Source organism: Ovis aries, chromosome 1 (assembly GCF_016772045.2).
Source record: "Ovis aries strain OAR_USU_Benz2616 breed Rambouillet chromosome 1, ARS-UI_Ramb_v3.0, whole genome shotgun sequence".
In the NCBI taxonomy this organism is placed as follows: domain Eukaryota; kingdom Metazoa; phylum Chordata; class Mammalia; order Artiodactyla; family Bovidae; genus Ovis; species Ovis aries.
The window spans coordinates 34227474-34240635 of record NC_056054.1 but is presented as its reverse complement, the minus strand read 5'-3'; the positions used below and the strand labels follow the sequence as shown (position 1 = coordinate 34240635).

At 40.5% G+C, this 13162-nt stretch overlaps 1 protein-coding gene across 17 annotated transcripts in view; it reads right to left on the bottom strand.

Moving 5' to 3' along the window:
• The window catches only part of FGGY (FGGY carbohydrate kinase domain containing), a 625499-nt gene that overhangs the window by 431798 nt on the left and 180539 nt on the right, over nt 1-13162 (bottom strand). For all 17 annotated transcript variants that reach the window (XM_012158173.5, XM_042248740.2, XM_012158100.5 and 14 more), the window contains one exon: nt 2577-2692. In XM_012158173.5, coding sequence (XP_012013563.3) covers nt 2577-2692 — 116 coding nt within the window. The remainder of the gene's footprint in view (nt 1-2576; nt 2693-13162) is intronic.

The window sequence follows — 13162 nt, the reverse complement described above, 5'->3', positions numbered from 1 at the left end:
AAGGTCCATCTAGTCAAAGCTATGGTTTTTCCAGTAGTCACGTATGGATGTGAGAGTTGGACCAGAAAGAAAGCTAAGTGCCGAAGAATGCTTTTGAACTGTGGTGTTGGAGAAGGCTCTTGAGAGTCCCTAGGACTGAAAGGAGAAAAAAACAGTCAATCCTAAAAGAAATCAGTCCTGAATATTCATTGGAGGGACCGATGATGAAGCTGAAGCTCCAATACTTTGGCCACCCAATGTGAAGAACTGACTCATTGGAAAAGACCCCGATGTTGGAAAAGATTGAAGGTAGGAGAATAAGGGGATAAAAGAAGATGAAATGGTTGGATGGCATCACTGACTTGATGGACATGAGTTTGAGCAATCTTCAGGAGTTGGTGATGGACAGGGAGGCCTGATATACTGCAATCCATGGGGTCACAAAGAGTCAGACATGACTGAGCAACTAAACTGAACTTCCCAGTCCATCTCAATTCAAACAACTAGGCCTATATTGTACACATTCTGTCAGGAGATATTTATCAACATCTTCTATGCCAAGATACTCAAGGGTAAGGCAGATACAGTCCCTGCCCTCCAGCAGCTTTTGGTTTAGTATCATTTTTCTGTCTGGCTGCCTGGCTCCAAGTGGTGTGACTATCCAGAATTTTAAGGTACTATATGCTTTAAAGTATTAACACTTTTTAATACCCTGTGAAGTTATATCCTCTCATCAGTCGAGGGTCTATCACATTCAGACTCTAATCTAAGTATGGACTATGGATGTTTGTTTCAATGAAGCTCAAACTGGATTTAGATGCTAAATATTGGAAATGTGCCTAACCCTGCTGGAGGTAAGTTATACAGCCACATCAGTCCCCTCAAGTCTCCAATAGCCCAAGGAGGACGTCTGCTTTGGTAGGAAAGTATAGAGTTAGAGACTGCAGTCCTAATAATGACCCTACAAGAGCAGATGAAAGAACTGAATCTCAGTTTTTCCATCTGAAAAATGGAAATAGTTAGACAAATAGGTTTGTGAGGGCCAAATGAGATAAATGAATTAATCACCTACCAAACCATCAACCGAAGGACTTAGAATGCTACTAATGACTAATGATTGCTGGTGTGCTTTCTCCATCTCTTCCTCTGGTCCCAAGCTCCTGCCCTTCTCCACAAGCTCCAATCTTACAGTGGTTTCACTCGAGCTACAGAAAGTCCAGAAGGGTTCTTTTTTCCCTAGATCTAGCTATGAGTAGTTGAGCAGACCATGCTCAGCTGAGCTATGCTGTCTACAGCACAGCAGTACAATTGCTACTTGGGTCTTTCATATTTCTCTCCTTATATTCTCGAAATGTAGAACAGTAGTCATGAGGACTTGGCCAGAGAAAAGCTGGACTGAAATAATCTACTATGTGACTCAGTTATCAATGGCGTTTGAAACTGAAGCAGACACTACTGTTTTCACCCATATTTCACCCACATTTTGCAGCATAGCTCTCAATTCCTGGTCTGTCACGTGGATGGCCACAAGGCTGCTTGGCCAATTACATTTCCCAGCCGCCCCTGCAGCTCAGTGGGCTTCGTTAAGAAGCGCTGATGTACAGGCTGTGATCAGAAATGAAGTGGTCCATTTTTCTGTTATGCTTCCTCCAAAGGAATGTGGATGGATTCTTCCGGTCCTTTTCTTTCTTCCCAATCACGAGCTGGGAACTGATGAGAACTGAAGGAGCAATTTGGACCCAAACTTGGAGATCATGTTATAAGAAAGGCAGAGCTGCCTGCTCATCACTTACCTCAGTTCTAATACACAAAAGGGAAATACTCTACCATCCTGTTTAATTCACAGTACTTTAAAATTCTCTTGTTCCAACCTCCTAGCCCACACACTAAACAATACAGAAGTATTTTCTTTAACCAGGTGTAATATCATACCTGATGACAGCTTACTAGAAAGGTAGGTAGTAACTATATGAAATAAGCATCTTTCTGTGACATGAATATGAACTTTATCTTGAAACTTTAACATATCAGCTATCATTATACATACCTAGTATCTGAATTATTTTACAGGTAAATTCCTACTAGTCATCCCCTCCTTTACTACCTAATTAGTGCCACATAAAACTGGAAGTCAGGGATCCTATGGCTTTAGTCAGGAACAACTGGCTCACATTCCAGTTTATGCTTTGTTTCTGATCCTTCCAATTTCTGATCTCTTCAATTATTTGTTTTTTTCCTGTTCACAGCCTTACCTGGTTCCTTGAACCTAAATCACAACACATTTTCCAAGGTCTGACTGGGATGATCCATAAATACCTTTGATTATGCTATTTCCAGATGCTCCATGCAAATATCTTCCCCAGTCTAGTGGCATGTCTAAGAGTCTACATTTTAAGGCAGATTATCATAGTTCAGTTACTATAAGCCCCAATACAAAGGCCTATTAGTCATGGACTACCCATCAGAAATTACTCACTTCTTTGAAAAATAGGGATGTGTTCCTGTATTTTAATTTAGACAAAAACAAACAAAAAGCAAACACCAATATCTTCATGTATATGTACACATAATCAGAAAAATAGATATTATTTTTTTACCTATTTTGCTGTAATTATCTGTAACCAAGTCTTCCAAACCAACCATCTTCCAGAAACTGTCGTCCCAGCCTTTCTCTGCAGAGTATGTCCATTTGCACACCAGGGAGCAGAGAGACCTAGGGAAATAGGAGCGAGGTAGAACCAATAATGTGAGCCAGGCTTCCTTTATATTTTGCCAAACACTTGTTCAGATATCTGCAATAGTGAAAAAACAGAATAAACTGAAGTAATTATTCACCCCTGATTAAATCAAAAGTCCTCAGTGACATCTGTTAATGATTGAGAACATCTTTCACTTTCAAAAGGGTTTCAGCCCTTTATTCAGATCTGACTAAACAGTATATATAAATATTTGCATGTACATTTCTATTCATATTTATGTGACATTTATGAGATAACTAGAAATTACAACAATGACTAGTTACCTGGGATTCTCCAGGCAAGAATACTGGAGTGGGTTGCCATGCTCTCCTCCAAGGGATCTTCCCAACCCAGGGATGGAATCCAAGATATTCCACATTGCAGGCAGATTCTTTACCATCTGAGCCAACAGGGAAGCCCAAGAATACTGGAGTGGGTAGCCTATCACTTCTCCAGGGGATCTTCCCAACCCAGGAATTGAACCAGGGTCTCCTGCATTGCAGGCAGATTCCTTACCAGCTAAGCTACTAGGGAAGCCCTGAGATAAACAGAAATTAAAACAATGACTAGCTATTTGATGATACTGAGCATTATTATTAACTGTTAGGTATGAAATTGATACTTCTGGTTATGTTTTGAAAAAGGCTTCTTAGCTAACTGATACATATTGAAACACCGCTGTATAAAATGATATATTATCTGGGATCTACTGTAAAATAGCAAGTGAAGGGGAAGTGAATGACATTGCAGATGGAGCAGAATTGGCCATGGGTTGGTAGCTGTGGTGCTGAGGGTGGTTAAATGGGTGTTCATTAAACGTCTCTATTCTGTACATGTTCAAAATTCTCCGCGATAAAAAAATAAAAAACCAAAAAGGTACCTGGTATAGATGCGATCACTGCACTCTAAAGCAACATTCAATAGGAGGAAGACTGAGTGCTAGATGGCCTTTTCCTTTCTGGCTTCATGTCTCATCAATTCCCTCTTCAGTTCAGTTCAGTTCAGTTCAGTAGCTCAGTCGTGTCGAACTCTGTCGACCCCATGAATCACAGCACGCCAGGCCTCCCTGTCCATCACCATCTCCCGGAGTTCATACAAACTCACGTCCATCGAGTGGGTGATGCCATCCAGCCATCTCATCCTATGTCGTCCCCTTTTCCTCCTGCCCCCAATCCCTCCCAGCATCAGAGTCTTTTCCAATGAGTCAACTCTTCACATGAGGTGGAGCAACCCCACGTCCAAGGAGCAGCGGCTGCGCGGGCGCAGGAGGGCCTAGAGGAGCTACTCCACGTTCAAGGTCAGGAGGGATGGTGGTGAGGAGATACCCCTCATTCAAGGTCAGGAGCAACAGTTGTGCTTTGCTGGAGTAGCCGTGAAGTAATACCCCACGTCCAAGGTAAGAGAAACCCAAGTAAGACGGTAGGTGTTGCAAAACGGCATCAGAGGGCAGACAATTCCCTCTTAGTGTTCTATATTCCAGCAATAAACAATCCTTTGGAGTGCCCTGAAAAAGTCACATTCTTGCATACTTCTGTGCTTGCATACTTCTGTGTGCTTGCAAAATTCTTCAGCCTGATAACTTCCTTTAGTCTAGACTGAGACCTCAGTTCCAGTTTAGATGTTCCTGCTCTGACCTCACAGGGCAAGCACCAAATCTATTAGAGACCTTATCACACCGAGTAATTAACTGCTCTTTGTTTATCTTCTTCCCAACAGCCCCAAGCCTTCCAATCTATTCTCCATTGTGTCCAGAGAAAACGTTCTCAAGTAAAATCTGATGGTACCAACTCCTGATTAAAACCCGTCAATTGCTCCTTACTCCCTTCAGGAAAAATTCCACTTCTCAGCTAGGCTTGAATGACGCTTTGTGATATGACCATGTTGACCTCCAGCTTCCTCTCTTGTCGATCCTATCCTTGCTTTCTTCATTCTACACTAATGAATTATTTGAAGCTTTCCATAGTGGGCCTTGATTGCTCACTTCCCAGTGCCTTGAACCTCTGCTCCATTCTGCCCAAAATGTTCTTCCCCGTTATGTGTCTGACTGCTGATTAGCCTTCCTGACTCAGTTCAGACTCCCCTTTTATGAAGCCCCAATGGAGGTCCAGCTGAGTCCAAAGCCTTCTCCAAGTTCAAGGTTCTCATACCCATATCTTAATACTTAGCACAGTCATTGTCCTTGTCCCTTCCCTTCTCTATTTCTCCCACTAAACCAGCAGTAACTTCAGAGGAGAACCTACCTTAATCATCTCCAGATCACCAGTATTCACATCCAGCCAGAGCTCAAGCCACAGTGAATACTGATCAAATGGAAGCTCTGGAGAATAAATGTAGTCTGTCCACATTACCCCAGCTAAGTGATAAACCTGGAGAGTTCTTGCAGTTTTATAAATAAAGCAAAACCTATCTATTTCATAGAGCCAGCAGTTTTGGCCTATCTGATTCAGTCATTAAACTGATTCACTCATTCACTTAATAAATATTTAGTATTCAGTCATTATGACCCCGGCACTATGCTAGGTGCTGGGGAACCAGTTACATGCAAAACAGTCGGCTTGCTGCTCTCCTACACGCTAACAATATAACTGAGGAGACAGTGATCAAATAATCACACCTAAAGTCACATCCTAACAAAAAGTTCTGAAGGAAGTAGAGAGAGAAATGAAAAGTTTTAGCAGGAGAAACTGGCAGGAGAAAGGGGGAGAAAGTGTCAGGGAGGGCTTCACAGAAGACCTCACCTTCTGTGAGACCTCAATGCCTTCTGAAAGCAAACATTACTTATTTTTTTCACATGTGGCATATGGCATAGATGGAAGATTCTAGGATCAGGAAGATCCCTTGGAGAAGGAAATGGCAACCCACTCCAGTATTCTTGCCTGGAGAATCCCATGGTCAGAGGACACTGGCAGGCTACAGTCCATGGGGTCATAAGAGTCGGACATGACTTAGCAACTACACCACCACCATCACAGATGACAGGACACATTGAGCTAAGCTAAGCGGCACGGATATACTGAAGGAACACTAGTCCCATTGGAAACAATACGTATGTGTGAAACCCTTCACCTGACTTAAGCAAAATACTTTTTTGAGGTATAAAGAAAGTTGCTACCTATGAAGCATGTTCTGAAGAATATGCAATAGGATAACTCTTCCTGGCTCAATGCCTGAAATTTTGACGTTTTAGAAGCTATGATAACTCACTGGAAAGAGCAATGTGATGAAACAATATGGTGTGCAAGGATTGTGTCTTATGATCCACCCATATAGGACAACTCTTCACGCCCCAAATGCTCCATTCATTTGCAGACTTTCGGGACTAGCCTCTACTCTGTCCCATCTATCATTAACTCAGTGTCGCTCCATTCACTCATCCTTGTCTACTTGGAAAATTCCATGTCTTACTCATGGTCCAGCTCTTCTGCACAAGTTTCCTCACTACCTCCAAGCTAACTTCATGGCTATCTCCTTTGAAGTAGCATTACAACTTGGAAATACTTCACCGTATTTCTTAATAGCTGAGATAGGTTGAGTTCATGGCCCCCCGTCTTCGAATCTCTAAATATCCACACCCTTTGCCACTTAATTTGTAGTGCTGCATCTCCTCCTCTCAACGCCCACAGTGGGTAGTGCCTTCTTCCCTACTTCAAGATTTTAGATATTGTCACACAACTGGATTTGGCCAAAAGAATGAGGCAGAAATAACTGAAAAAAGCAGCATTATATGTTTCAGCTTGCTCTACTGCACTTCTGGTATTGCTGTGAGAAAATCATGCAGGGTTAGCTCACTGGTCCCAGGAGGAGGGCAAGAGGTATGTGGGTAGAGGAATGACCACCAAGTCCAGTCTGGATCACACATCCCCAGGCAGCCAAGACCTGAGGGAGTGAGTATAGCTGAGAACAGAAGAACCACCCTACAGAACAGAGTCTAAATGTTGTATCCATGAGGCAGATAAATGATTATTGTGTTGAACTACTGAGCACTGGCTGTGATTCATAACAGAGCAACAGCTAAACAACTCAACAGTTTATAGCATAACTAACTAATCCCACATAGACTGTCTGTGCGATCCCCAATAAGAGCAAGGAGAGGGATGTCTATCTCACAGCCAGTTAGAATAAATGGCCAAAGAGTGTGCCTGGAGTAAAGATGACTGAGCCCAACAGGCAGGAACTGTTATAGCTCCAGGTGCCTCTGGTAACTCCATCCTCCATTCAGTTCAGTTCAGTTCAGTTGCTCATCCTTGGAGTTCGTCGCTTATCCTTCAGTTCAGTCACTCATCTGTGTCCGACTCTGTGCGACCGACCCCATGAATCGCCGCACACCAGGCCTCCCTGTCCATCACCATCTCCTGGAGTTCACTCAGACTCACGTCCATCGAGTCGGTCATGCCATCCAGCCATCTTATCCTCTGTCGTCTCCTTTTCCTCCGGCCCCCAACCCCTCCCAGCATCAAAGTCTTTTCCTATGAGTCAACTCTTCGCAGGAGGTGGCCAAAGTACTGGAGTTTCAGCTTTCGCATCATTCCTTTCAAAGAACAGCCAGGGCTGATCTCCTTTAGAATGGACTGGTTGGATCTCCTTGCATTCCAAGGGACTCTCAAGAGTCTTCTTCAATACCTCATCCTCCATTAGGTTTATCCAAACACTATGGTCCCATCACTTCATGGGAAATAGATGGGGAAACAGTGGAAACAGTGTCAGACTTTATGTTGGGGGGCTCCAAAATCACTGCAGATGGTGACTGCAGCCATGGAATTCAAAGACACGTACTCCTTGGAAGGAAAGTTATGACCAACCTAGATAGTATATTCAAAAGCAGAGACATTACTTTGCCAACAAAGGTCCATCTAGTCAAGGCTATGGTTTTTCCTGTGGTCATGTATGGATGTGAGAGTTGGACTGTGAAGAAAGCTGAGCGCCAAAGAATTGATGCTTTTGAACTGTGGTGTTGGAGAAGACTCTTGAGAGTCCCTTGGACTGTAAGGAGATCCAACCAGTCCATTCTGAAGGAGATCAGCCCTGGGATTTCTTTGGAAGGAATGATGCTAAAGCTGAAACTCCAGTACTTTGGCCACCTCCTGCGAAGAGCTGACTCATTGGAAAAGACTCTGATGCTGGGAGGGATTGGGGGTAGGAGGAGAAGGGGACGACCGAGGATGAGATGGCTGGATGGCATCACTGACTCGATGGACGTGAGTCTGAGTGAACTCCAGGAGTTGGTGATGGACAGGGGGGCCTGGCGTGTTGCAATTCATAGGGTCGCAAAGAGTCAGACACGACTGAGCGACTGAACTGAACTGATGAGGGTCTATCTCATTTGGGTCTCTAAATCAGCTCTTGGATAAAATGGATGTGTGAAAGTGGCAGAATTGGTAAAATTTAGAGGTGTGACAGAGGATGAAATGGTTAGATAGCATCAGACTCAATGGACCTGAGTTTGAGCAAACTCCAGGAGATAGTGCAAGACACGGAAGCCTGGTGTGCTGCATTCCTTGGGTTGCAAAGAGTCAAACACAGCTGAGAGACTGAACAACAACAAGAGAGTACAACTGAGGCCACAGCTTCTCTGGAAATCTCCAGGAGAGAGACAGCAAATATAGGGCTTCATCTTGTTAGGAAGTAAAGGCAAGATCCCAGAAGTAGAACAAAAGGTCTGCCTCCCTCTGAGGCTTCTATTAAGACCACGTTTTGTCATTCCCTCAAGCATTTTAGTGAACAACCTGCAGTCTAAGGAAAGCTATTCACCTTCAGGCAAGCTGACCTATCAGCGTGTGTGTGTGTGCGTGCATGCATGCATGCATGTGTGTGTGTGTGTGTGTGTGTGTGTGTGTGTAGGCATAGGTGGGAGGAGTGATTTGTAGGATTAGAATTAAAGACAGGAACCTGTGTGTGTGTGTGTGTGTGTGTGTGTGTGTGTGTGTGTAGGCATGGGTAGGAGGAGTGATTTGTAGGATTAGTGTGTGTGTGTGTGTGTGTGTGTGTGTGTAGGCATGGGTAGGAGGAGTGATTTGTAGGATTAGAATTAAAGACAGGAACCTGAGTGTGTGTGTGTGTGTGTGCGTGTGTGTGTGTGTGTGTAGGCATAGGTGGGAGGAGTGATTTGTGGGATTAGAATTAAAGACAGGAACCTGAAAATGACAGGGGCTACACTACCAGGGGGAACTGTTTCCAAGAGTGGCAGGAAAGCAGAGCTGCATCTGCCCAGGGAAAAGGGTCCCTCACTGTTTGTTCCTTGCCAGCCAGAATACCATGGCAGAAACTTCCGTATCCTTCACTGCTTTCAGGTTTTCTAACATCAAAGACACTCTAAAAGCCTACAGCCTACATGACAGTTGAAAGAACATAAATTAAGGAGAAGGCAAAATGAAAATAATACCTAACTTAGGGGACTAGTTCACCCAAGAGAAGATCCATACAGAAGGCCTCTAAGAGAAAGGTCTCAGTGACATAGAAATGATGAAAAAAATTGGAAGAGAACACCAATAAGGAAAGCAATGAGAAATCAGAAGGGAGCAAGAAAGACTCTGAACTAAAGCTCTGAGTTTTAAAATTTATTAAAAATTTCCTTAGAAGAACTAAATAAAACACTGGCACTGTTAAAAATTGAATTAATGAACTAAAAGACAAAGTGAGCAAAATATCTTACTACTTGTAACAAAGACACAAAAGAAGAAATAATGAGGGAATAACTAAGGGGCCTTTTGGAGGACAGACCTGGCAGCTTAACACAAAAATAAAAGGAATTCCAGAAGGGATTTTTTTTTTTAAAGGAGAAAAGAAAAAAAAAAAAGTTGAAGGGGATATTCTAATTAAACAAATACAGTACTAGGTCTTTGTTTTTCTTTTTAAACTGGCTGAAGCAAGATTTAAGCCTGCAGATGAAAAGTCTCATTAAGTTCAGGAAGTGAATCCAGGAAATACTTGAATTTCAAGTGTAAACAGAAAATTATACAAACTTCCAGACAGAAAGATTAAGTTAGAAATTAAGGCAAGAAATTAAGCGTAGCTCAGGAATTCTCATCTACAACTCTGGAATGTAGAAGATGGAAGAACAATGTACAGACCATTAAAAAAATGATCCAAGAATCCTATATCTAGACAAAATATTACTCAGCTGTTAGGGGAAAGGAAAACATTTTCAGTGCAAGTATTCAAAAGTAAACTTCCCATATATGTTCTCTGAGGATAACATTTGAGAAAGAACATAACCAGAAAAGCAATGGGTTCTGAGGAGCTATATCAACAGAGTGGAAACCAAAGACTAGAGGAAGCAGTGGTGGTGAAACCTGATATTAATTCATATTTTCTCTCTATGTATACATACACGTGTGTGTGTGTGTGTGTGTGTGTGTGTGTGTGTAGCATAAATATTGCTGCTGTTGTTATTCAGTTGCTAAGTGTCCAACTCTTTGTGATCCCATGCACTGTAGCACACCAGGCTCCTCTGTATTCCACTATCTCCCAGAGTTTGTTAGAATTCATGTCCATTGAGTCAGTGATACTATCTAATCATCTCATCCTCTGCTGCCCCTTTTTCCTTTTGTCTTCAATTTTTTCCAGCGGCAGGGTCTTTTCCAAAGAGTCTGCTCTTCACATCAAAGTACTAGAGCTTCAGCTTCAGTATCAATCTAAGAAAATATAATCTACCACTGCTTCCACTTTTTCCTCATCTGTTTGCCATGAAGTGATGGAACTGGATGCTATGATCTTAGTTTTTTTTTTATGTTGAGTTTCAAGTCAGCTTTTTCACTCTCTTCTTTTACCCTCATTAAATGGCTATTCACTTTCTCTTTACTTTCTGCCATTAAAATGGTATCATCTACTTATCTGAGGTTGTTAATATTTTTCCTGGTAATCTGGACTCCAGATTGTGATTCATCCAGCCCAGTATTTCACATGATGTACTCTGCATGTAAGTTAAAATAAGCAGGGTGACAATGTGCAGCCTTTTTGTACTACTTTCCTGATTTTGAACTAGTCAGTTACTCCATGTCTGGTCCTAACTGTTGCTTCTTGACCTGCATACAAGTTTCTCAGGAGACAGGTAAGGTGGTATGGTACTCCCATCTCTTGAAGAATTTTCCACAGTTTGTTGGGATCCACACAGTCAAAGACTTTAGTGTAGTCAATGAAACAGAAGTAGATGTTTTTCTGGAACTCCCTTGCTTTCTCCATGATCCAATGAATGCTGGTAATTTGATCTCTGGTTCCTCTTCCTCTTCGAAACCCAGCTTGTACACCTGCAGATTCATGATCGGTCCTTCTTGGGTGGCCCTGCATGGCATGGCTCATAGCTTCATTAAATTATGCAAGCCCCTTTACCATGACAAAGCTGTGATCCATGAAGGGGACAGTGTGTAAATACATATGCATACACGCATGTATATATAGGTGTACACACATTTTATTTAAATAGATGATAATAATGTGCCAGGAATTTGCAATATTAAGTTTTGTTGAAACATAACAAGTATGCCATCTTAGAAGGAAAACCAAATGATAGTCTGGAACTGAAATATTAATTTAGCAAAACATCAAAGTCAGACACTTGAAAAAGCATTCATAAGAAAAGGGTTTTATGTGTATATGCACAGTTTAATGTTGGTTGTCAGAAATGAGAAGGCCATCACTAATGGAAACAGCTTAACAGAATGCTCAAATTAACAAATTAAATCAAACTAAGCCAAGAAAAATTAAAAGATAAGAGGGAGTGATGTAATATATACAGAAAAGAAAAATAAAATAGAAAGAATAAAATCAGCTATTTCAATTATTACAACATATGTGAATGAGCTGAATTCTGCCACTGGTTGAAAGATAATAATAGCTACAGTGGGATTAAAATTAAGGGATAGCCTGTTTATAATATAAAATTTTTACAATGTGTTAAAGAGGTTTTATTTTTTTTTAAGTCAACAAAAAAATAACAAATGCGTATTTTAAAAATCTCAGAGTATAATACAAGACCAAAAACATTAGTAAGACTAAGAGGAAGACTAAGAGGAAGATTCCAATAACTAAATGCTCAATCAAAAAAAAATACTGCCCTTTGTTAAATTTTATGAACTAAACAACATAATGTGAAATATATAAAATAAGCACTCCTAGATAAAAAAAAGTACTCTAAGAGAGACACAGTTTATTTAAAGATTTTATTATTCTTTAGCAATTTAAAGGACCAGGTAAACCAAAACATTAATAATAATTACTAGTACTATTGAGGAATTAAAGACTCAAATGCAGTCAACAAACTCAATTCTTTTTATTCATATGGGGGGAGAAAGGAAGAATGTTTTATTATTCAATACAAGCAGAGACCAGATGGGTAAAGTGGTACTTCATGGGCAAATTTAAAGTTTTAAAACATTTTATTTGAAAAGAAAGAAGTCTGAAAATTAATAACCTAAGCAGCCAACTTATGAAATTATGAAAAACAGTAAATAGCTGGAAGAAAGATCAAAAAGGAGTAGTAAAGATAAGAGCAGATGAAAGGCATAAAATTGCAAGACAAAATTCAGGGCATTAACAGAGCCAAACAATGGTTCTATCAAAAGGCAAATTAAACAAAATAGCATCTGGTAAAACTGAGGAAGAAGAAAGAAGACAAGGCAAAAATAACAAATACCATGAATGAAAATGGGAGTGATAACTACTGATAAAGCAGACAGTAAAAGAATAAAAAAGAATTACATGAACAGTATTTTGTTAGTAAACTTGAAAATTTAGATGAAATGGAAAATTTGCTTAAAAAACAGAACTTACCATAACTGACTCAAAAAAAAAAAAACCACCAACCAGGAAATCTTAGTACATTTACTACATTAAATAAATTGATCCAGCAGTTAAAAATCACACCTCAAATAAATCCTCAAGCCCAGATTATTGTACTGGAAAGTTCTAACAAATGTTCAAGGAACAGAGTACCCCAAAATATATATTTCAGAATCTAGAAGAGAAGAAATGTTCCCTAAATTATTTATAAAGGTACGGTAACTATGTTACAAAGAGCAAACAGAGATAAACAAAAATCAGAGTCCACTTACATTACGAATGAGAACATAAAAATTCTGAGTTAGACATGTCCAAATTTAATATAAAAATGTGGGAAAAAATACATCAAGAACAATATTCAAGAAATATTTAATAACAGAACTGTGGATGTATTTTACCACAGTATTTTATTCAGAGAAAGAAAATGATCAACTTGTATCTAATAATAGAAAGTATCTGATAAAATTAAATGCCACATAAATAGAAACCCATTGAAGTGGGAATAATAGAAGTGTCTGCTTCTAAGCATGTGGGAGTATCAGAGATTGGATTTTACCACCTTGCCCCAAACAACTAGGGAAGTCCAAGAAAATGTATGAAACAACTGTTTTCAGACTTCAACAAGAGGCAGCACAGGTCTCTAATCCCTGAGAGAAGGAAATAACGGGATG